The 25,649-nt window shown below is 49.5% G+C and overlaps 1 protein-coding gene across 2 annotated transcripts in view; it reads left to right on the top strand.

Annotated features, from left to right (window-relative positions):
* Nucleotides 1-21,512: 21,512 nt before the first annotated feature.
* TRIM8 (tripartite motif containing 8) overlaps nt 21,513-25,649 on the top strand; it is a 53,064-nt gene continuing 48,927 nt past the window's right edge. The window contains exons 1-2 of one of the 2 annotated variants that reach the window (XM_073354502.1): nt 21,513-22,312; nt 23,954-24,644. In XM_073354502.1, coding sequence (XP_073210603.1) covers nt 24,075-24,644 — 570 coding nt within the window. In that variant the 5' untranslated portion in view covers nt 21,513-22,312; nt 23,954-24,074. Of the gene's footprint in view, nt 24,645-25,649 lie in introns of both variants that reach the window. The other variant, XM_073354500.1, reaches the window with a different exon arrangement.

Raw genomic sequence — 25,649 nt, 5'->3', positions numbered from 1 at the left:
AGGTACCTGATCCACCCGGTTAGGGCATTCAAAGGTAGTCAGTGCTGGCCCCTCTCTTGTGTACCTTTTGGAGTTCATTTTCCATGGTCCATTCAGCTCTCCGCTGAGGCGGGCAGCAAGAAGCCGTTACTTCCGTGTGCTAAACATTTGTGAAGTGTTGCCATGTGCTGTTCAGCAGCTGCTGCGTTCTGCCCAGAAGTGGCTGCATTTTACTGGGGGATGAAGTGATCCCTGAGTACGTAGTTAAGCCCTCTGGAAATATGAGGAGGAGTTCTATATGCAAGGCACCAAATTCATCAGAGGACTATTGTGAGGGTATATTTCTAACTGAATGTGCTGTTCCTCAACAAACCTCCCTACCCAACAAGTGCTGAGATGTCATAAACAGCTCAGACAAAAAGTTTGGGCTCATCCAGGGGAGTATGAACAGTCCTCGGGAACAGGCTTCGGGAGGGCTGGAACCAGGCCATGGCCCTGTAATTACAGCTTTGACTGCTTCATACATTCCCATACACTCTGGACACCCTTGCACTAGGGGCTGCTTGCTGTGCACCCTGCTGCTGGTGGAATCCCATGGAGAGGAAAGCGGGAAAGGAGGCCTCTCAGTATTTCCCATGTGCCCATCCCCGTGGTGTCTAGGCATCTAGGGCCGTGCGTGGCTCCAGAATGAAGTGGTTCTATCCGCATGAGTGAGTTAGGCAAATCATGCCAAACAGGTGCCAATAAAACCTTTATCCCCTTCCCTTCCCCCAACTCCAACTCGCTTTTTAGAAATGCCGCATCTAACAGAAAACCTGTTCAAATAAACCCCACTCCCCATCTAATGTTTAAACCCCTTTTTAATTGCTCCACCTACAGAGCCAGGCCTGGAAAGGAAAGTTGAACTAATGACATTTGAGGAAATATCCCTCAAATAGCTTATCTCCACTCATCTCAGCTTTCCGAGCAGATAGAGCTGGACCTGCTTGGGCTAGAGAAGTAACTGCTGGAAAATCCTCTCTTTCCGACTGTATAAAGAGCCCACTTCTAGCCCTCAAGTGTTGCGAGCAGGGCCGGCTCTAGGTTTTTAGCCACCCCCAAAAAAAGAAAAAAAAAAAAGGTGGCGGGAATGCCGCCCCTGGAATTGTGCCGGCCCAAGCACGTGCTTTGCTGATGCCTAGAGCCAGTCCTGGTTGTGAGATATCGGAGCTTTCACGCCACACCGTAGTGTATTACACAGGCCTTGTCTGCACTAGGGTTTGGAAGGTGTTTGCTAAGCGATTAACATGTATTAGCATAGACCAGTGGTTCTCAACCTATTTACCATTGTGGGATGGTCCTGCTTTGAGCAGGGAGTTGGACTAGATGACCTCCTGAGGTCTCTTCCAACCCTAATCTTCTATGATGCGTATGCAGCTCTCTCTGTGTTTTGTGGGCATCCGATGAAGTGAGCTGTAGTTCACGAAAGCTTATGCTCAAATAAATTGGTTAGTCTCTAAGGTGCCACAAGTCCTCCTTTTCTTTCAACCAGTTTAACAGGTGCTAAAGCTGAGGAGGTCTAGGCTTTAACTTGACCAGTTTTACGCACGTTAAAGGAACGCTGGCTTGACTATATTGGGCTGCTGACGCGTGTTGGCAAACACCATCCAAGTCCTAGTGTAGACAAGCAATAATACGACTGTTAAATATCTGGACTGTGGGAGACAGGAGTTACAATTAGCCGAGGAGTCACATCTGTAGTTTTGCGTTTTCTAGTGTTCTGCAGGGGCCAGCGCGCTGAACTTTTCCTGTTCTTGTCCTTCTACCCCTGTGGCTCCCCCATTGTGCCTCTGGATTGGGTCATCTCCCCTGGAGAAACTGAAGGTGCGTGGAAGAGGAGGAGTTTGAGCTTGTCTCTCTCTCTCTCCCAACAACAACACACTTTACTGTACTTTTTTCTTCTTCTTCTTCTTCTTCTTTTTCTTCTTCTGTGTGTGTGGCTTTGACGCAGTTTCCTGAAAATCCTGCCTCATTCTGCCAGGGCCTGAGCGAACGCACACCCCTGATCTCGGAGGAGGAGCAGAGAGCTGGGGAAAGTGAGCAAAGACTTTGCCAAACTGGCCTGACCAGAACGTGACAGGAGAGCAGGAAATGAGTCACTCCTCTGGGGCAGCTGCTCTGCTCTCAGGCATTTGCACAGAAAGAAACCTCACCAGCCAAGGGGAAATTGACACCATCCCTTGGAGCTTTAGCTCAATCTGAGGTGCCAGGGGGTTATCTAGCTGGATCCATCTGTCCATCCTTGATTGTTTCTCCAAGCTTGCGGGGGAGCGGGGGGAGACCTCCTACCATGTCAACCCATCAGCCTCTGTTTAAAACCAGACCAAACCAACCCTTTTGCTAGGCCAGGAAAGGCTCTGCCTTGTGCCCCAGGATGGGCCGGGCTAGGCCGGGGGAAGGCCACTGGGGGCCCTGCTAAGCCCCGCTGGCCTGCTCGTTGCACAAGGACAAAGCTCTGGTGAGGGGATGATACAGACATAACTGGTTCAGCATCAGAGCTATTGTCTGCACTGGTTCCTAGCTACAAAGGGATTTATTTGTCTCTTGCGCTGGGCCCAGCCAGCAGTGGGGACAGGGCGAGGGGGGGACAGGAGGGGTGAGGGGCTCGCTTTGTGTGGTTTGATGTTGGTAGCCGGTGGATTGTTGGCTGGCTCTAAGTCCTCTTTTATTAATCATTAAGGATGGGAGCCTGTCCCTTCAAATGGCAGCGCTGGCTCTTAAAAGGGCAAAGCCTCCCACGCCTCAGGCGCCAGGGCAGGTGGGAGAAACCCACTGAAAAGATCGTACTGTGTGTGCAGCACACGTGTGTTCAGCACACACCCTCACCAGCAGGAAGGCATACACCTCTGCGTGTGTGTGTGTGTGTGTGTGCACTAGTGCAATTGTGCATGGGGGCGAGTAGTGTGTGCATGTGTGTGTCTGTGCAACTGGTGTGTGTGAGAGACAGAGTTTGGGGTATGTGAGGGTGCGTGTGTGATCATGGGAGAGTGGTGTGTGCATGCCTGTGTGTGTCCGTCCGTGGGGTGTCACTGGTGTGCGACGGGTGTATGTCTGGGTGGTGTGTGCCTTGCGTGTGTGTATGTGTGCGTCAGCATGAGTGGTGCGTGTGTGTCTGGGTGGTGTGTGACTGGTGTCTGTGTGTGTCGGAATGCTGTATTTCTGCAAAGATGTGTGTCTCTATGAGGTATGTGTAGACCTGTGTGTCTGCAGGGTGTATGTCTGTGTGATTGTTGTGTGGGGGGGTGTTTGTGAGGGACAAAGAGATGTGTCTCTCTCAGACCGGGGCCGTGAAGTGACAAGTGTCGTGTTAAGTAATTTCTGTTCTATGACACTCTCTCATAACATGTTCCAGGGGCTGCCATTAAGCGGACATATTTATGGCTGCAGCCATTTGAATCCTGGCTCATGCCACCCTGTGAGTTCACTTAGTCCATAAACCTTAAACCCAGTCTCAAAACTTCAGCTGAAGCCTTTACCATATTACTCAACACAGGAGGAGAAGTTTGTCCCACAAGCCACTAGCCATCCGCTTGGCTTTAACGGGAGTTTAGCCACAGGAGTCAGGTCTGAGTCAGGACTTTCAGAATTGCCCCTGGCTGTTTAGTTTAGTTGCAAAAATCTGTGGCCTTTTAAAAAAGGTTTATAAGAGTAGATTTCTGGCAAACTAAAGTGAACCCTCTGCTCAGAGCCAGTGACCATCGTCCTGGGCAGCAGTGGAGAAGGGACCTGTCACTTTAATAAACCCTCACTCAGTAAATCTGTGCAAACAGCTCCATTCTCCAATCAGATTATAAGGGTCTGCGGCCCTAAATAGCAAACATCGGTTCTGTAGCTCTGTGGGCTGATTAAATATAGCGCAAGTAGCTTTGGGAAGCAGAGGCGAGCTCTTAATGCGATCCACCAGGCACAAGTACATCAGCCTTCTTTGTAGACAGCAGGAAAATGCATTTTCATGCATGCCGAGGGACAAAGCGACCTTCGCTTCCTGGATGTGAAGCAATTTTTCCCTACAGTGCCCGAGACATTTACAGCACATAAAAGCTGGTTTGGGGGATTGAGATGCCTTGGGCTGGGGAACCTTTTGCTGCTAGGATGCCTGTTTGAGCCCAGAATAGGTCACTAGTGAAGAAAGCTGTTGCCAGCCAATGGGCATTTTGGTGGCCTGGGACCATGCGTGAAATAAGCTGCTGGACTCACATCAGTTTGAAATGGGCAGGCATCCAATACCTCCCAGAGCCAGTAGCTTTAACTGGCAGCTCAGCAGAGAAGCCAATGATTTAAAGGGCCAGAGAGACTGAATTCCTTTCTGATCTCTAAAAAGAAAAGGAGGACTTGTGGCACCTTAGAGACCAACCAATTTATTTGAGCATAAGCTTTCATGAGCTACAGCTCGCTTCATCGGATGTGGTGGTCCCTCCCCATCAGAACTGAAAGCAGCAAGGTGGCTCCCAGTACATAGATGAGAGTGGTCAATTTATCAGCGAGCTAGGTGCCATTAAGATCATCTGTCACTGCAGGGGAAATTAGGAAGCAGACAGGTACAGTGACCACTCTAGCTCTGATGCAAGTAGAGTGGCCAGATGTCCCGATTTTATAGGGACAGTCCCGATATTTGGGGCTTTATCAAATATAGGCACCTATTACCCCCCACCTCCGACCCGATTTTTCACATTTGTTATCTGGTCACCCTAGATGCATGGCCTATTGCATGCAGACAGGGTTAGGGTTATATCCCCTGGTGCATACGGTGCCATATATGCATATAGCAAAGCCGCCCCGACCAACTGCCTCTAACCACACCTCTGTTTAGTATAAACACATCCTTTTCTGCTGCGCCCGGTGCATCAAGTGTGGAACTGAGGGGCCTCAAGGAGAGGGTAAGAGCACTACCTTGTTTAGTTGGAAGGATCTGAGTTCTATTCCCGGGGCCTTGCCATGTGCAACTTGATCTCTGTCTATCAGATTCCCTGTGTAAAGTTAATGGCCATTAATGATTGTAAAGTGCTTTGAGTTCTGCACACTGGAGCCATGAAGTTTTAGAGTCAAGGCTCCCACCACAGATTACCCCTTTCCATCCTTTATAGTCCTTGCCCCACTGGGTCTGGGAAAGGATTGGCAGGCGAGAGGGGAATTCTAATTCAGCTGGTCAGGAAGCCCCAGTAACAAGAATTACCAGCAATTAAACACACGAAAGGCTTCAAGTTCAGTGAACAAATTGAGTTGTCTCTCTGTTTTTAAAGCTTTTCTAATATTATTCTTATGTTAACAGTGAGGGTAATTAACCATTGGGACAACTTTGAAGGCCGGAAGGGACTGTCTGATCGAATACTGACGTCCTGTGTATCACAGGCCAGAGGATTTCACCCGATTCCCCCTGTATTGAGCCCAGCCTCTGGGGTTTGGCTAACGCATCTCTTCCAGCAAAGCAGCCAGACTGACCTAGCTGTGGGGTGGATTCTCCATCACTGGAAGATTTTTGAGTCCCTCTAGGACCCGGGGAGGTGGCAGGGCCCTAGAGCTCGGGGGCTGCAGCCAGAATGTCTACACTGCAATTGTGTAGGTGCCTTTTTAAGAGACATGCTACATGCGCAGACAGAAGGTCTGGGCTTGATGCAGCAATTTCTGGGTGAGGCTCTCTGACCTTTGTTAAGTGGAGCTCAGACTAGGTGATCCTCATAGTCTCTGTAGCCTTAAATGCTATTTAACGATTGCAGGGTGGGGTCATTTTTGGCTTCTGTTTGCGCTATTTCATAGGTTGCTATTTGTAGCATCCCTGCTCCCAAGGGGGTGGCGAGGGAAGGCAATCTAGATCTGTGTAGAATGGAACCCTGGACCGGATCTCTTCTGGATACAGACCCAGAATGTCAAGACATTAGAGAGTACAGCTGGGGGCTGCCTCTCAGGAATGAGACTATTGTGTCAGCCTCTTGAGCCCCAGCCTCTAAATCCTGTGAGTCTCAACCTCATTTGGGATCATCCTCATTGCTCTGTGTGTGTGTGTGTGTGTGTGTGTGTATTTACTACTGCCTCCCACTGGGTGGAATAAAAACAGCTGTCCCATGTGTCATGGCCCTTTACTGTTACTAGCGCACAGGGATTCTCCTTTAATTCAAGTGGATGGGTGCCAATGCTTTACAGTGCATCTACACTTTGAGCTTGGGGTGTGATTCCCAGCTTGAGGAGAAATACGCGTGTAGCCCTGGCACTGCGAGCTAGTCATCCAGAGTACATACCTAGAGTCTCAGAGAGGTATGTACTCAGTGCAATTAGACCCTGCTGCTACCTCAACAAGGGCTAGCGCGAGAATGTCTCCTGAAGCTGGAAAAGCACAAGATCAAATCCACACAGACACACCCCTGGAACCCCTACCTGGGACATTCTATCTACTACCCAAGATCCATAAACCTGGAAATCCTGGGCGGCCCATCATCTCAGGCATTGGCACCCTGACAGCAGGATTGTCTGGCTATGTAGACTCCCTCCTCAGGCCCTACGCTACCAGCACTCCCAGCTCCTTCGAGACACCACTGACTTCCTGAGGAAACTACAATCCATCGGTGATCTTCCTGATAACACCATCCTGGCCACTATGGATGTAGAAGCCCTCTACACCAACATTCCACACAAAGATGGACTACGAGCCGTCAAGAACACTATCCCCGATAATGTCACGGCAAACCTGGTGGCTGAACTTTGTGACTCTGTCTTCACCCATAACTATTTTACATTTGGGGACAATGTATACCTTCAGATCAGAAGCACTGCTATGGGTACCCGCATGGCCCCACCGTATGCCAACATTTTTATGGCTGACTTAGAACAACACTGCCTCAGCTCTCGTCCCCTAATGCCCCTACTCTACTTGCGCTATATTGATGACATCTTCATCATCTGGACCCATGGAAAAGAAACCCTTGAGGAATTCCACCATGATTTCAACAATTTCCATCCCACCCATCAACCTCAGCCTAGTCCAGTCCACACAAGAGATCCACTTCCTGGACACTACAGTGCTAATAAACGATGGTCACATAAACACCACCCTATACCGGAAACCTACTGACCGCTATTCCTACCTACATGCCTCCAGCTTTCACCCTGACCACACCACACGATCCATCGTCTACAGCCAAGCTCTGCGATACAACCGCATTTGCTCCAACCCCTCAGACAGAGACAAACACCTACAAGATCTCTATCAAGCATTCTTACAACTACAATACCCACCTGCGGAAGTGAAGAAACAGATTGATAGAGCCAGAAGAGTTCGCAGAAGTCACCTACTACAGGACAGGCCCAACAAAGAAAATAACAGAACGCCACTAGCTGTCACCTTCAGCCCCCAACTAAAACCCCTCCAACGCATTATTAAGGATCTACAACCTATCCTGAAGGACAACCCATCACTCTCACAGATCTTGGGAGACAGGCCAGCCCTTGCCTACAGACAGCCCCCCAACCTGAAGCAAATACTCAGCAGCAACCACATACCACACAACAGAACCACTAACCCAGGAACCTTTTTGCAACAAAGCCCGTTGCCAACTGTGTCCATATATCTATTCCAGGGACACCATCACAGGGCCTAATCACATCAGCCACACTATCAGAGGCTCGTTCACCTGCACATCCACCAATGTGATATATGCCATCATGTGCCAGCAATGCCCCTCTGCCATGTACATTGGTCAGACTGGACAGTCTCTATGTAAAAGAATAAATGGACACAAATCAGATGTCAAGAATTATAACATTCATAAACCAGTTGGAGAACACTTCAATCTCTCTGGTCACGCGATTACAGACATGAAAGTTGCAATATTACATCAAAAAAACTTCAAATCCAGACTCCAGGGAGAAACTGTTGAATTGGAATTCATTTGCAAATTGGATACAATTAACTTAGGCTTGAATAGAGACTGGGAGTGGCTAAGTCATTATGCAAGGTAACCTATTTCCCCTTGTTTTTTCCTACTCCCCCCCGCCCCCCAAGACGTTCTTGTTAAACCCTGGATTTGTGCTGGAAATGGCCCACCTTGATTATCATACACATTGTAAGGAGAGTGGTCACTTTAGATAAGCTATTACCAGCAGGAGAGTGGGTTTGTGTGTGTGTGGGGGGGGGGGCGAGAAAACCTGGATTTGTGCTGGAAATGGCCCAACTTGATTATCATACACATTGATCACTTTAGATAAGCTATTACCAGCAGTGATCACTTTAGATAAGCTATTACCAGCAGGAGAGTGGCGTGGGGGGAGGTATTTATTCATGCTTTGTGTGTATAAAAAGATCCTCTACACTTTCCACAGTATGCATCCGATGAAGTGAGCTGTAGCTCACGAAAGCTTATGCTCAAATAAATTGGTTAGTCTCTAAGGTGCCACAAGTACTCCTTTTCTTTTTGCAAATACAGACTAACACGGCTGTTACTCTGAATCCTGAAGCTGGGAATCCCCCCCACTCCCAGCTCTGTGTCCACATTCCCTTTGAGCAGCATCAGAGTTGATTCCCACTGCTGCTGGGCCATTCCAAGTGTGCCACATAGTGACAGTCAGGAATGCCCAGGTGGATGCTGATTTGTTATCAATTAATTCTGCATTCCTGCAGCACGTTCTAACTCAGGATCCCGAAGCACTCTACAAAGGCTAATACATTTAGCTCTACAGCATCCCATGGGAGTTTGGGAGCTGCTAATGTCCTCTTTTTGCAGATGGGGAAACTGAGGCACAGAGCGGCTAAGTGACATGCCTCTGGTTACATTGGGACTCTTGCCCAAAGATAGCCTCTGTAGCAGTTTAGCACCCCCTAACACCATGATGGGATACTGGATTTAATATTGAATCAGAGGGCAGAGTGCCCCTGCCCACAAATCATGAACACCACATTCTGCTGTGTGCTGGGTTATTTTCTTTTCTGAGCTCTCTCCTCTCAGTCTGGTCCATCCCTACTAGCTATGATATGATCCCAGCCCATGGGCGTGTAGCTGTGAACCCAGCTTATGGTGGTGTCTAGGTGGAAGCAGTAAGAAAGGGCAAGCCACTTCTTCATATAAAAATCCAAGGAAGAGCCGTGTTGTGTGGTTGAAGAATGACAACGACCCGGTTGAATTTCCTTACAAAAATGTTTTGCTTTTATGACCCAGACAAATATTTTTTCTGACGTGTGAGAGTGATCAAAGCAGTCCTTTAACCAGCTTCCAGAAGCTGCAACCCCCACTCTCAAGTTGCTGTTGTACACAGAGCTGTGTCTTCAAACTAACTGAACAAACACAGCAGGTGCAGGCTAGAACATTTGTTGAAACAATGATTTTTTTTTGTCTGCAGCACTTGTAGCCAATAAGAAAGCAGCAGATTTGATAGACTCCAGTTCAATCCTTGTTCATACATGCTGAGATAATTAACCCTTTTGTTACCAGTCTAAAATATAACATGGGTCAAAGCACATATCTAACGACTTAGCACCAACTCTTCCTTTTTTAGAATCAACATGATTGCAGTCTGCTAATGGAAGAATGAAACACACACATGAATGCATCCAGGGCCTGTTTGTCTGTGTGTCATCTTAGGTATTTATAAGGGACTCGCTACCTTAGGATCTAGGTGCTTGCAGCATTACATTTAAAGCAGCGCATTCTCGAAAGTTGTATTAGATGGCAGGGGTGCTCTGTGTTGGGGGAGGGGTGCATAGGGAGAACTGGAGAGAGGAGTGGCCCCAGGACAAACCAGCAGTGGGTGCTACGCTTCAGGACTGCTCTTTGTTACTGAGCAGGAGGCCCAGGACTGGAGCAACAGTGGGGCTGCGTGTCAAGGTTGAGGTATTTGGTAGAACTTCATAAGGACTACTGGGAGGGGCTGCAGGCCAAAGCTGAAATGCCGCGCTGAGCTGTGCCAAGCATGGGCTAAGCAAGTCAGTGTTGGCAGAGCTGCATGGAAAACGCTTGCTCAGCATTTGCCTTTCACCTGTGCTAGTCGCCCGTCACGTTTACAAGCCCTCCATGTAGGTTCCCCTCCCCCAGAACGAACGCCCTGCACTTTCAAAGCTAGAATCAAAGTTGAACATTTTCTTCACTGACGCAGCCCCATGCCTTCCGGACACAGTGGGGATTGCCAGGGAGTGACTTGTGCCATTTCCAGGGTGGAGCCGGTCGGCTGTCACTCACGATTGCCAGGGCGTGCAGGAGTTTATATAGAAGCAACAGTCATGAATAGTTTTGAGCTGAGCTTTTCCAAGGGAAGGTTTTTCTTATTAATAATTTGTCCGGCTGACAGAGCCTCTGACACAGCACCCGCCACCCTGCCCAGCTCCTACAGATCTGAGTCTTAAGAAAGCTTGTAAAATCCAAGAGGAGGAGAACAGCCCCAGGCTTCCAGTGCTGTACAAGAAATTACTTTCTGCTGTTTAAATAGACAGATTCTTTCAGTTGGCCTTATCCTTTAAAACAAAACAAAAATCATCCAAGGAGCTCAAAGAACTTTAGAGACCTTAATTAAGTCTCACACCACCCTAAGCAGTAAGTAAAGGCACCAGAGAGGGATCATGTCACCCATCACTGGAATGCAGCCACCTCTGAGGTGGTAAATGGCAGCTGTTTAATACCACAAAGCAACATTATTGCAGGCGTTCAGGACAAGAAGTCAAAAATACCATATCCAAGTCAAACAGCAGGGCTAAATTTAAGGTGCCCAGGAAGGCAATGCTGGAGCTAACATTTGGCCAGCACACTTGGGCATTACCCTTACTTTTGCAAATAAAACTGTAATGAAAGTAAAGTCTCAGAACTTTGGCTGTAAGTATTGTTTAGATGGCAGAACCTCAGCGCCCCTTAATGCCATGTTGCATTCAGAGGGACGAGTGCAATCTACTGCATTGCTAGCATCCTTTCCTGTGCTATCATGGGTTTTCTTATGGGGTCTCATCCACCTGCAGATGAAGCCAAACTCTGCACAGCGTGTGCACTGAAAAGTTCTCAGTACAAAGAGGCCTGGTTGCAGCCACACCTTGTTTTACTGCATTCTAACGTTAAAGGCAAATGATGTACCACACACACACAGCAGCAACTCTGTGCTGTTGGGGCATGACCTTTTAAGGGATCACAGCAGTTTTCTGCCAGGAAGTTGTTAGGTTCACAGGCCCACACACACACAGAAGTTAGATAAAAACAAAATACTCTTGCTGGAAAGTTGTAATGTAACATGACTTTATATCTTAGAATTCGGAATGATAACACACAAGAACCGAAAAACAGAGAGAGAGAAAGCAGGCTGCTCCCTAAAAATGGAGTGACACAACTCATCCTTCCTTATTCTAACCTGGTTCTCTGCAGAGTGATTGCTGCTAGGTCTGAATTGCACACGTCCACACAGAGCCACCTAAACTGCAAGCAGGACCAGGAAAACCCCCTGCAATTTAAAGTGTCAGCCGACAATTTTAACAGAATTTTCAATGCACCGCATAGGTGGGCCTGCCCCCTCTTGTCCATTTCTGATCTTTACTCAGCCACCAGCTACCCCAAGTGCCAGGAACCCATGCGTCAATACTTGTGGCTTCTTCTTTGAGGTGCTATTGGGACTGGCATAGAGGATTCTCAGGGAACGGTTTCCAAGGAGTATAGGTGGTGAGTGCCATACGGTATGAGCAAGGCTGTGAGATCCTGACACAGAGCCCTGTGATAATCTGTATTAATGGCCCTTTAAACAGCCTGACTGGTCTGTATGGAGTAGGGGGCGGGTAGCAATCAAAGCTCCTGTTCCAAAGACGGAGCCTATTCAACAGCGATGAAATTCTAGCTGGCTCAGGGTTGCTTCCACCCTCTGCTGCTTATGCTTTCTATTTATTCCCTAATAAATGGCAAACCCTCTCAATTAAGCCTCTCCTGACCTAGGCTATGAGAACCTCCTTACAAGTCTGCTAGCTCTAGCATTCCTCATCTGGCCCCAGACTCTTTTTGATTGCCGTCATTCTTGGAGAACTTTACAAACATCAGCTCCCTGAACCTTAGGGCAGCCCCTGGGAGGGAAGGCATTAAATAAATGCTATTTTTCAGGTCGGGAAACTGAGGAAGAGAGCGTGTAAATGGCTGATCATTCGAGAGAGTGTGTAAAATCAGCACCTACTCACTGAGCTGGCGTGCTCCCTGTGGGCTTTCAGGGTCTGTCTACACTGCAATTTAAACCCTGGGGCTGGCCCTTGTCTGCTGAGTGACTTGGCCTTGCAGGGCTTGGGCTAAGGGGCTGTTTAATAGCAGTGAAAGGGTCCCAGAGCTTGGGCTGCTAACCTCGTGAGGTTGGCTTTAAACTAGGCTCAACGGGGGCAGGTGACCAAAGCCCACAGGTAAGTAAAAAACATGGAGACCTGGGAGAAGGGTCGGAACCTGGGGGGAGCACGAGCTGTTATAACAGGGATAAGGGAGAGACAAGACAGAACTGGGCAGGGGGGAATCAAATCAGTATCTTAGATGTCTGTATACTAATGCGAGACGTATGGGGAATAAGCCGGAAGAACTCGAAATGCTAGTAACTAAACACAACTAAGACATAGTTGGCATCACGGAGACTTGGAGAGATAATACGCATGACTGGAATATTGGAATAGAAGGGTACACCTTGCTCAGGAAGGACAGGCAGGGAAGAACGGGAGGAGGTGTTGCCTTACATATTAAAAATGTGCACACTTGGACTGAGGTTGAGATGGAAATAGGAGACAGACTCGTTGAAAGTCTCTGGGTCAGGATAAAAGGGGTAAAAATCAAGGGTGATGTCATGGTCGGGGTCTACTACAGGCCACCGAACCAGGAAGAAGAGGTGGATGAAGCTTTTTTAAACAACTAACAAAATCATCCAAAGCCCAGGACTTGGTGGTGATGGGGGACTTCAACTACCCAGCCATCTGCTGGGACATCTGGGGCACAGATTATCCAACAAGTTCTTGGAATGTATTGGAGACCATTTTTTATTTCAGAAGGTGGAGAAAGCTACTAGGGGAGGCTGTTCTAGGTTTGATTTTGACAAATAGGGAGGAAATCTATATTCAATCAGGACAAATGCAAAGTACTCCACTTAGGAAGGAACAATCAGTTGCACACGTACAAAATGGGAAATGACTGCCTAGGAAGGAGAACTGCGGAAAGGGATCTGGGGGTCATAGTGGATCACAAGCGAAATATGAGTCAACAGTGTAACACTTTTGCAAAAAAATGCAAACATCATTCTGGGCTGTATTAGCAGGAGTATTGTAAGCAAGACACGAGAAGTAATTCTTCCGCTCTACTCCACGCTGATTCGGCCTCAGTTGGAGTATTGTGTCCAGTTCTGGGTGCCACATTACAGGAAAGATGTAGACAAATTAGAGAAAGTCCAGAGAAGAGCAACAAAAATGATGAAAGGTCTAGAAAACATGACCTATGAGGGAAGACTGAAAAAGTTGGGTTTGTTTAGTCTGGAGAAGAGAAGACTGAGAGGGGACATAACAGTTTTCAAGCACATAAAAGGTTGTTACAAGGAAGAGGGAGAAAAACTGTACTTAACCTCTGAGGCTAAGACAAGAAGCAATGGGCTTAAATTGCAGCAAGGGCGGTTCAGGTGGGACATTAGGAAAAACTTCCTAACTGTCAGGGTGGTCAAGCACTGGAATAAATTGCCTAGGGAGGTTGTGGAATCGCCATCATTGGAGATTTTTAAGAGCAGGTTGGACAAACACCTGTAAGGGGTGGTCTAGATAACACTTAGTCCTGCCATGAGTGCAGGGGACTGGACTAGACAACCTCTGGAGGTCCCTTCCAGTTCTATGATTCTGTGCTCCAGCCTGCTTTGCAACCTGTTTCTATAGTGCCTGAGTGGCAGAGGGCCAAGAATCTGTCCTTGTATTTAAAGATATTGTTATGAACTGGGTGCAGGGGTGCAGGAACAGGGGGTAGGGCCACAGTTTGGGCACCTGTGGGCCCCCCCCCCCCACCTTTATGGTGCTTGCACTGCTCGTGACTGGGTGAATCCTTGTCGTGGGTGGAGACAAAACCTTGTTCAAACTGATGTGTGAACACGCACTTCATTTAAGACAGGGTAAGAGGTCGTTAGGGGGCCACACCTAACACAAGGCCTTATAGAGTCTGCCCATAAGCCAGCTTTGTTGTGCACCAGAGTTTCCCAGAACGCAGATGTTAAATGTGTGCTGGGCTTGTTAGAATGATGCCAGTTCAACTACAACCCCCTTTATCTGGTTTTTCTGCTGCAACTAGATTTACTAGTTTGTCGTGAGCGCTTGCTAGGTCACGGTCCCAGCTGGGCCTTCTGGATAATTTGTCTTCTGTGTGCTCAAAGAGTCTGCCTGCCTGTTTCAATCGCCTCGGCAAACAAATACATGCATGTTGGAGCGTGTCTCACAGCACAGCCAGTAATCCATCGATGTTTGCTTTCTTGCTGCTCATCAGGGGAACTGGTGCAAAAGTTTTACGTGCTGCAGCTCCTTCTCAAACCTCTGGCCTAGCCTTGGGTCGCCAGGCATCCAGTTTTCGACTGGAACACCTGGTCAAAAAGGGACCCTGGCGGCTCCAGTCAGCACTGCTGACCGGACTGTTAAAAGTCCAGCCAGCGGTGCAGCGGGGCTAAGGCAGGCTCCATGCCTGCCCTGGGTCTGCGTGGCTCCTGGAAGTGGCCAGCATGTCCCGGAGGCCCCTAGGCACATGGACGATCAGAGAAGCTCCATGCTCTGACCCCACCCCGAGTGCTGGCTCCACAGCTCCCAGTGGCCGGTAACCATGGCCAATGGGAGCTGCAGGGGTGGCGTCTGTGGGTGCAGAGCTGCCTGGCCACTCCTGCGCCTAGGAGCTGGGCCAGACATGCCAGCCACTTCCGGGAGCCACGTGGAGCCAGAGCAGGCAAGGAGCCTGCCTTAGATCTGCTGTGCTGCCCGGCTGGAGCCTGCACCCCACACCCCCTCCCGCACCCCAACTCCCTGCCCCAGCCAGCCCAGAGACCCCTCCCACACCCTAAAACCCTCATTTCTGGCACAACCCCAGAGCCCCCACCTCCTCCTGCACCCAACCCCATGCCCCAGCCCAGTGAAAGTGAGTGAGGGTGGGGGAGAGTGAGCGATGGAGGGATGGAGTGAGTGGGGGGGCGGGGCTTGGAGAAGGGGCGGGGCAAGGGTGTTTGGTTTTGTGGGATTAGAAAGTTGGCAACCCGACTGCCAGCCCCCTGGGCGAGAGCCGTCCAAGCGGGGTACTAGGGTAATTTGCTAGGGTATTGAGAGCACCAGATCTGCCCCTTGAGAGCTGCATTGAGGTGAAGGGAGCTTAGGGCAGAGAGCTCTTTGGAGAGGAACGTAAAGAGTGGGGGTGGATGCACACCATGGGAAAGTCCCAGTTATTCTTCAGCACGTTCATAAGTCCCTCCGTAAGGGCAGCGTCATCCTTGACTTCAGCTTTCCACCAGGGAAGGGCGTGAACTGCATGAGCAGCTGTCTGGATTGACTCTGCCACTTCTAGAGATTCCCATTCGGGGACCATCCAAGCTGGGTTTCCTCACCTTGCCTTTCCACTCACTCCCCTCCTGATTTACCTGACAAAAAATTCCCAACCACCCTCAGTCGGTCCCTTTTTTTAACGAGCCTGGGTGGGAAGCAGGAGAGAGTTTGCATTAGGGTAGATCTGTAGCATAAATGACTGCTAGGTAAATATGTAAGCAGTGGCGGTGTAGCTGGGTGGGTCCCAGGATGTAAGAGAGAGAAGATGGGGGAGGTAATATCTTCTATTGGACCAAATTCTGGTGGTGAGAGAGCCAAGCCTTTGAGCTACACAGAGCTTGTCTTCTGGTCATTATTTGTTAGGCAAATAGCGAGACTCTTCTGACTAACCCTGAGCTGGGTTCTTGGAACCTGGTGGTACATACAAATCTTCAGTGCTGTTATTCTGTGTCTGGGGTTCCTGTTACAGAAGAGGGCTCTTCGGGAAGGAAACAGGCTGTTTGTCTCAGGCCCACAGAGGTATGTCCTGACTGGGTTTTAGCCCCGGCTCACTGGCTCTCACACAACTGCACCAAAGTTTTACATAAAGTTATGAAATGGGGAAGTGTGGAAAGAACCCAGCAAACCAATTTCATTCACGAGTGACTGAACTTGAGTACAGTTTAAACTGCAGCTCTCGGAGCCCGAGTCTCTTTGCTGCCCAATAGACTCTGCTTAAAGAGGAAAGTTGGTCTTCTTGTTCAGGCACATGACTGGGGGTCAGGGAGGTCGGATTTGATCCTCCCTGACCTTGGGAAACTGAGCTAAAGCCAAGTTTCCAGCGGGGTTGCTGATTTTCAGGTGGACACCTCAGGCTGGATTTTTCAGAGGGATTGAGCCACTGATTTCAACAGGAGGCATGAGAGCTCAGCCATGCTGGAAATCAGGTGTCACAAGCCAGGTACATAAAAGCAGGGACTGCTCTTGAAAATGCCGGCCAGACTCCCTGGGTTTCATTTTCCTCGTCTGTGAAACAGGAATAATGACCTGCTGCATTGATATGTTTTGAGATCCTTGGATGGGAAGTATTATTAGATTACAAATCGAATTTACTTGACCCGGCTAAAAAAGAGGTGCGGCTGGTGTGGATCTTTGGGGGCGTCTACACAGCAGCTGGGAGCATGGGTCGCAGCCCCCCGCAGACTGACACATGCTGGCTCTGCTCAGGCAAATGCGCTAAAACAACCAGTGTGGCCACAGCGTCCTAGGCTAGCCTGAGTACACTCAGGGGCTTGGGCGGGTTTGGATTTGAGTGGCTAGCCCACGCTGCTGCTGTGGTGTTTTGAGTCTGTTGGCCCACGCTGGGAAGCACGCTCCCGGCTGCAAGTGTAGACGTACCCTGTAAGTCTTGGGCAAAGGTTCAGATGAATGCAGTGAATTTGGAAATATATTCAGTCGTTTTGTGCCAGTTTGCCCGTGCTGGGGACCAATGTCTCCTGTTTCTCCGCAGAGCGGGAAGGGTGGCAGTGACTAGGCTGTCCATTCTGGCGTGACCGTTTCTAGAGGTGTAAAGAGGGGTCAGTCTGCAGGGTTCATTCAGTGCTTGGCCTCTGTGCCCAAATTGCTATCAACGGGGCCAGGGGTTTTGGTGGCTTCTGCGATGCAGATTCCTGTCCACTAGAGATTGGATTCAGCCCCACCAATGCACAGCTCAAGGGGCACCAAGCACCCACTGGGTTGCAATGACTTGCAGACACTTCCAAAGTCGGTCAAGTTAGCAAAGGCAGATTTCACATCCCGCATAGCCGTTGGATTTAATTCAGCATTGAATTATGCGTCCATCGGGGCAGATGAGCACTTGGTCCGGTCATATTTATATTGTGCTGGGCCATCTGCCAGCCTGATGGCTGTGTTTTGTGATGCGAAAGAAGCTAGCACAGCACTGTAATAATGAGCATACTATGTTTTGCCACGCTCTAGTTTCCTCTCTCCGAGGATCTCAAAGCATTTTTACAAACAGGGACAAATTAAATCTCACAACCCACTGAGAAGTAAATCACTGGTATCCCCATTTTACGTTGGGCAAAGAGAGGCACGGAGCGGTCACGTGACTTACCTAAGGTCACACAAAAAGAAAAGGAGGACTTGTGGCACCTTAGAGACTAACCAATTTATTTGAGCATAAGTTTTCGTATGCATCCGATGAAGTGAGCTGTAGCTCACGAAAGCTCATGCTCAAATAAATTGGTTAGTCTCTAAGGTGCCACAAGTCCTCCTTTTCTTTTTTGAGAATACAGACTAACATGGCTGTTACTCTAAGGTCACACAGTGAGTCAGGAATAGAACCCAGGAGTCCTGACTCCCAGTCCTGGGCTTTAATCACGAGGTAGTGCTTCCTCCTGTTAACATGCATTACAGTGGTATCTTGATTCAGCAGAAAGCACTACGTGGTTTTTTAATCTAAATGTTCCCTTTTTAAGCCGCTCTTGAGTTCTGCCTTTTCAATTCTCCTTATGGGAAATGTGTTTACATTGGAAACATATTTTGCTTCCAACACCCTAGCACATTCAGCAGGAGTCGGATATACAACCCCCCTCCTCCTGCAAAAGCAGCTGCTGATAAGGAGACTGGCAGGAGAGATGTGATAACAGACACACCCCTATGTTCTCTTCCAAGGGAAAAGGAGAATTGCCCAATCTCCAAGAAAAGGGGGAAAAAAAAAAAACCACAGGTAGGAATTTAGGTTTTAAAGAGACCTTGTGGGCAAAACATAAATTGTTCAAAACTGGGGAGAACAAAGCACAGCTAAAATGTTTGGACACAAAATAATGGCCCAGTCCTGACCCTAGGGCAAAATGCTCATTGGGAGCTGGATTGGCCCATGAGGATTCGGCTCTTTCCAGAGTTTTTGGTACCCATGGCCAGTCTTGCAGTTCGCAGGACCCCAAGCTAGAACCAACTGCTGGAAGGGCTGGATCAATCTACGAATTGCTCCCTGGTGTGGCTGGAGATGAGGTTCTCCATCCCACACTGGTATCACAGCATGATAGGGACGCAGGCCCTAGGTGAGCTGTCCTGGGACAGTGCGTTCAGCTTGTGTGTGAGGCTGGCCCCAGTTGTACTCATTTGCCAGGCTGACAGCTTGATTCATCATCCCGTTTGCGTGCGTCAGGGCTTGGACTTGTCTTTAACTGAAGTAGATTCTCCTTATTTTTCATCAGTTAGCTGCTACCCTCCACCCCAGAGATGGCAGCATTCAGACCCTGATGTCGGTTACACGGAGCAACTCTCCTGAGGCAAGGTACCGCATATTGTAGTCTGTAAAATGGTGTGAAGGTTTCTATAGATTGTCAGCAGCTGCTTCCTGGTCTGCTGTGCGCTCTCTAACCTGGCCGAGGGTGGGTGCAGCTGAGTGGGATGCAGTAGCACATCGGGGCCCAATTTAAGCGGCTCGCTATTAAGGCAGGAACGGGCCAGCCACAGGCTCTGAGGCCTACGGAATCAGTACCTGGAGGTGCTTGGGAACAATTGCTGTAAACTACTAATGGCTCTTGTCACCCTCCAGCTTGCTAGGTTCTAGTCCATCTGTGTTTTAAACCATTGCATGGACGCACGCCACCACCAACCGTTTCAAATGTGGTTATGAACCCTGGTGAGGACAGACTATACAGAGCTTGTAGGGCCCCAGTTTGAAAGCAAGCGACTATTGGCTCTTCCTTCCTCACTTGACCTGCTGCCCGTGTGTTTTCACAGTCAGATCAGCTCACTTTCACGAGTAAAATGAGTGCTTACTATTTCTCTCTTCCCAGAACCGGCTCTAGGCACCAGCAAAGCAAACGCGTACTGAGGGATGCACAATTCCAAGGGCGGCATTCCGGCCGTCCCCCTTTTTTTTGGCTTGGGCAGTTGCGCTCTCGGAGCTTAGAGCAGCAAATTTTTTGCTTGGGGTGCCAAAAAAAATAGAGCTGGCCTTGTGTCTTCCTCAGTACTTCGATGGTCTTCACCACTCTAGACTCTGAGCACCTGCTTTATACTCCTCTTCTCCTTGCAGAACCAACACAGCACTGAGAGAGAGAGAGAGATCTGGATTCTAGTCTGCGTTGCTCATGGTCAAAAGAATTAACAAAACAGTGACATTATGTGTATTGTTTCTTTAAATCTGTAGCAATCCGCCAGGCAGCACTGAGGCTTGGGGAGATTATAGGCAGAGCTCTACAGTAAAGCAGAGAGAAACAGAGGAGCTTTAGGGTTAGCACTGAGTTGCTTATTCTAATAAAGGTCCATGTTCCATGTTGGAAGAAAGTGACACTTTCTAGGATTCTTTGCCACTGGCACATGACGGTGTCACAGATGAACTCATTCTGAACCAGCATCAATAACAGGAAAAGAAAACTGCCAAAGTTCAGCGCTCCCCAGCCCTTTGGGTTTGACAAGCCCATGGACTGGCCTGAATGAAAAGAGCTTCACCAAATCCCGAGCCGCAATGAAGCTAAATGCAGAGTGCGGTGAAGTGCAGGTCAGCTCACTGTGATCAGCACTGGTGAGCAAAGCTGGAAATATTTCTCAATCATTTATCTTCGTTGAGGAAAGAGAGAAGAATTACTGTGAGATCACTCCTAAAAAGTGGGGTGAGCATTTAATTCCCAAAAGAATTTGGCTCCAGGGACACTTATAGTGTTGCCCACTCTCACAATTTTATCCCAACTCTCATGGTATTTGGGGTTTTTTTCTTAAAGCCCCAGCTCCCAGATTCATGTGACTATTCATATTTTAAAAAGGGTAAGGTGTGGGCTTCAAAAACATGACCCAAGTGTAGCTCAAGGGCTCAAAACACAGAAGTAAGATAAAAAGTAGCGAAACTTCATTATTTTTGGTTTCATTCTCATGATTTTGAAGCCAATCTCATAGTCTTTTGGGGGGGTGACTCATGATTTTGGAACACTTGGGGTTGGCCGGACTTAGACTGCTTTTCTCATGGGGTGCAGAAAACTTGGAGGCCTTTACAAGGTTGTATGCAAATCTATAAGACTCTGCTATGCTTAAAAACCAGCACCCCTAGAAAGAACGCATGCACCCCTAGAAAGAACGCACGCACCCCTACGAAGTCCTAGCTCCAGAATCTGTATTGTTGGCAATGCATTCATCTACCTCTCAGATCTCAGGTGGAGTTTGCAGGGTGGGCAGCTAGAAAAACCATGTATTTTCCTGGAAACTGAAGAGCTTTGATCTCACACAACATGGTCTGGTGCTTAGGCCTTAGTCTCTCTGTGCCTCAGTCCCCCATTTGTAAAATGGGGATGATAGCGTTTCCCTCTTGCACGGGGGTGTTGTGAGGGTAAATATATTAAAGATTGTGGGGCCCAGCTCCCCAAAGGTATTTCGGCACCTACCTCACATTGATTTTAATGGGAATTACGTGTCTAAGGGTATGTCTTCACACCACCTGCAGCCGTGAGCCTCTGACCTTGACCGCCTCGGGCTTGCGCTACCCGTGAAGCGGGCCTCAGTCTGTCGAGCCGGGCTCGGAGGCTCGCTGCCGTTGGCTGCATCGATGCCCCCTTACGTGCCTTGGAGGATCAGGGCCCCAGATGCTGTGGGAATGGGGGCCAGAGCGGATGGCTGTACGCCCGTGCCCCTGGCCAGAGTTGAACGCTTGATGCACCGGAGCCCTGACCCCTCGGCTGCCTTGCGCGCGGGGCCGGGAAAGGCATGCTGCTCCCGTCCACCGCCTCCCGTGCTAACCCCCCGGGCCTGGTCATTCCCGGCAGGTCCCTCCCGCCAAGGATTGGAAGCTCTTTGGGGCAGCGGCGGTCTTGGTCCCCTGCCTGCTGCTGCGGGACCCGCCTGGGGCTGGGGGTCCCGGGTGCCACGGTCACAGCCCTAACCCTGCCAGGGGGGCAGCGAGGGTCGCAGGCGAGGGGGAGGGGGAGAGCGGTGGGCCCCCCCCCACCACCTCTGGCGCCCAGGCGCGGCCGCTTTAAGGCAGGAGGCCCCGAACGCGGCGGTGTTTCAATGTAGCGACTTGCGGCGGTCACGTGGGCCGGCGGGGCGGGGCCCGGGCGAGAGGCTGGTGCGGCGGCGGCTCGGCCCCGGCGTGAGAGGCGGCGGCGGCGGCAGCGGGCGAGGAAGCGGCGGCCGCGGCACCCTCCGGACCGGATCCCCCCGCGCTCCCCGAGGGTTGTCACGCGAGCGGGGCGCCGCGGCCCCAGGGGCGCCTGCTCGGGGCGGGGGGGATCGGGCCGCCCCCCCCGCGCAGCGAGAGCCCGAAGAGGACCCGGACTCCCCCCCCCACCTCCTCCTCCTCCCCCCCCTGCAGCCTCTGTCGCCCCCCCCCCCCCCACCCCGCACGGGGAGCCGCTTCCCGATTTCCAGCCCCCTCCCCCCCCCCGCACAAAAATCCCGAGGACTTTGGGGTCCGCGCACCCCCCCCCCCGTAGCATCTTGAGGATTTATAGGGCGGTGTGGGGGCCGCTTCTCCTGCTCTGCCCCCCTCCCTCCCCGACACGCATCTCCCCCCCCCCCCCCGGGATGTGGCAGCCTGGCTCCGGAGCTGCAGCTTGACGATGGCTCTGTAGCTGTCAGGGGGCCTTATTCCTTCTTTATGGCCCAGCCCAGGGGAGCCGCTGCCCCGGCGGGCGTGTGACATCGGGGCCGAGCCCGCTTGGGTTGGGGCTGTTGCGTGGCGGCCGGGGGGGGGGTGTGTGTGTGTGTGTGTGGTTTTTTTTCCCCCCTCCCTCCCGTTTCATTCTGTAGGGGAGTCGGTTTGTTTTTTCCACCTCCCCCTGCGTGGGGCAAAGAATCCGGGAGGAGCGGGTAGGGCAGAGGAGAGAGCCTTGAAACCAGGGTGCTGCCAGATTGGTGTGTGGGTTTTTTTTTATGGTTCTGGGGGCGGAGGGAGGGGGAGAAGAGACGGCTGTCTTTATTAAAAAGATTATTAAAAAAAAAAAAAAAACCACACACACACACACACACACACACACAGAAAAAAACAACACAACAAAAACCAAGATGGCTGGAGGTGGCCGTGATGAGCCTGTTGGCTTTTTTTTTTTGATCTGATGATAAAGCCAAAAGACAACAGCAGCTGCTGCTGCTGCACCGACTCAATGTGGAGTTTCCCCTCCTTAAACTGACACATCAGGCGCATACTTTACAGGGTGGTGCCGTCTACCGGATCGGTTATTTTTTTTTTAATATATTGTTTTTATTACTTTTTCTTGTTAAATCCACCCTCCTTTCTCTTGTCGCTATATTTTTAAAATCCAAACTGAGAGCGGCAACTCAAAATGGCTGAGAATTGACTAGATCCTGCTGGAATTGTACATTTCAGCAGTCGGCTTTCAGCTTCTTTCTCACCCCCCCCCCCCTTTTTGCAGGCTGGATCTGAAAGGAGAAATAGCTTTCATGTCAGAGAGAAAACAGAGAAGAGAAGGAAAAGGAGGGGGAAGGGCTCTTCATTAGCAGTTGAGAAATTCCTTTTCAGTTTGATCAAGGCATGCTTGTTTTCCTGCCAGCGACCCAGCTCGCTCCCAAATATTGAGCTTTTGTTTTGTCTTATTGTTTCTACTTGGGGACGTTTTTACCTTGAATCAGAATCTCTCCAGATCCTGAAACGAGATTTTCTTTTTCTAAACCTGTTCCCTAGTGAGAATTTAGAGCACAGGTTGATTTTTGTTTCATGGGCCTTTTTTTCCCCTCTCCCAAACCTTTTTTTCTTCTTTCATTCTCATTCCTATTTGTGAAAGGAGGAAGGGATAGGGAGGGTTCCTTTGGCTCTGGGCTGGAATTTCATCTGAATGATTGACCCGTCTTCCCACTGTGTTCTTCCGTCCAAGATCTCACTATTCCAAAGCAACCGAAAGAATTTTTTTTGCTGCTGAGCTGGGTTAGAAGAAAATCGTTGGGGCAGTTGAAAGAATCCAGTTCGTTGTTTCATTGTTTTTTAATCTTCCTCCTTCCTTCCATTTGGATCTTAACTGATTTTTTTATGTTATTTTTTTAAAAAAAGACTAATTCCTAGCTCCCCTCAGGGAGAAAAGGAAGGGGGAAAAGAAATCGGAGGCAGTCTATTCTCTTGGGCTTTTGACTGGGTTGGTGGACAAAAGTCCCTTTAAAATATTGAATGTCAGTTGCAAACCGAAGACAAGAAAAATCAAATCCGGAGTTCTAAATTTAGGAGGTTTTTAATGGAACTTGGACTCTGCTACTGGATTTTGTATGGATTTTTTTTCAACCTTCAGTAAGTTTCGATTCACCTTCCAGAATCAGAAGAAACAAAACTGCTCCTAAGAGTTGTTAAAATTGTGGGCTTTAAACCCTGAAAGCTTCTGTGTTTTTTTTTTTTTTTTTTCCAGCTAACACTGGCCCTTAATCAGATCGTATATATACATTTTTGTTAGTGTTTGAGTTTCGTAGGACTCTGCTCTGTGGGTTATTTTACTTTGAAATTTAGAATATCCTGTAGTTTTTATTTTTTATTATTTTTTTATTTTTCAATAGCAGTTTACCGGCAGGCTTCCCACTGCAGGGGGAAAAGCCCACTCTCCATCGGCATCTGTAGATCAAACTGAAATAGTAAGAGAGAGATTATATATATATATATATATATATATCCGTAGAAATGGCTGAAAATTGGAAGAACTGTTTTGAAGAGGAACTTATATGTCCCATTTGCCTGCATGTCTTTGTGGAACCCGTTCAACTTCCTTGTAAGCACAATTTCTGCAGGGGCTGCATAGGGGAGGCGTGGGCCAAAGAGACTGGGTTAGTGCGCTGTCCGGAATGCAATCAGGCCTACAACCAGAAACCCAACCTGGAGAAGAACTTGAAACTGACCAACATTGTGGAAAAGTTCAACTCCCTCAACCTGGAGAAGACCCCCTCCGTCTTGCACTGCGTTTTCTGCCGCAGGGGCCCCCCGCTGCCTGCCCAAAAGATCTGCCTGAGGTGCGAGGCCCCCTGCTGTCAATCTCACGTGCAGACGCACCTGCAGCAGCCCTCCACGGCCCGGGGGCACCTCCTGGTGGAGGCGGACGATGTCCGGGCCTGGAGCTGCCCCCAGCACAACGCCTACCGACTGTACCACTGTGAAGCGGAGCAGGTCGCCGTGTGCCAATTCTGCTGCTACTATAGCGGGGCCCACCAGGGCCATTCGGTGTGTGACGTGGAAATCCGGCGCAACGAGATCCGGGTAAGTGGACCCCATAGTTGTCCCTTTTTTGTCTCTTTCTCTGCGATGGTTGCGCTGGTTGCAGCGCGCCCGTGGTGTGCATGGTGCTGCCCAAGAGACAAGCAAAGGCAAGTAAGTCCCTGCCCCGAGGAGATTCCAGTCTAAAAGAGATGGTCAAAGTCCTTAAAAATGTGTCGTTGGAACCGACCTGGGACTGGCTAGTGGGGCAAGGCAAAGGGACTTCATGGATCTCTTCCAGTTCAAGAGTGGGATGGAAGCGAATCACTGCCCCGCATTGCCTGTCTGAACCTTTACCTAGCCCCCCACGGTGATTCTTTTGGATCAAGGGCTTTTACTCAATTGTGAAGATTCCAGACTCAAGTGAGCACAGTCAAATCTGAGTCCCCTCCCCTCCACAAAATCCACCTGGTTTAAAGTCATTAGGGGAGGAATTTGCCACCTATTCCCTGTTCTACTTCATTTTTAATCCTCTGCTGTGCCATTGAGAAATCTTTTTATTTTTTGAAAAGGCCAGTGTTTACGTAGGACCTACACAAAATAACTCCTTGCACTCCTCCTCCCTGATGGTTCTGCAACTGCCTTTTGATGCAGTGCCCTGTTCCCAGCTCCTCAGTGGTGCTGGGGTACAAATGAGGAAGTAAACAAAAGCAGACATGAGAGAGACAAAGTAGGTGAGGTAATATCTTTGACTGGACCAACCTACCTACTGTGTCTCATATCCTGTGGACTAGTCTGGCTACAAAAGCAGATGTTAATTTCAAGCTCAGCTGGAAAGACATCATGGGGGTGAGGAGAAAGGGGGCGGGGGGAGTGCATGTCAAACAGGGGTGGGTGATAAAATGACTGGTATGGGGTTTGTGTTTTCAGCTTTCAAGGGGTTATTCAAACAATGGAGTGGAGGTGGGGGAAAGGAAGCAGTGAGGTATTTGATGGGGATCTTTTGAAGTCATTTGTCACCCACTGGTGACAATAGGACTTGAAACCTTCAAACTGCTTTGCAAACTA

Source organism: Lepidochelys kempii, chromosome 7, assembly GCF_965140265.1.
Source record: "Lepidochelys kempii isolate rLepKem1 chromosome 7, rLepKem1.hap2, whole genome shotgun sequence".
Taxonomy (NCBI): Eukaryota; Metazoa; Chordata; order Testudines; family Cheloniidae; genus Lepidochelys; species Lepidochelys kempii.
Note: the sequence above shows the minus strand (reverse complement) of the source record. Positions and strands in the feature narration are given on the sequence as shown.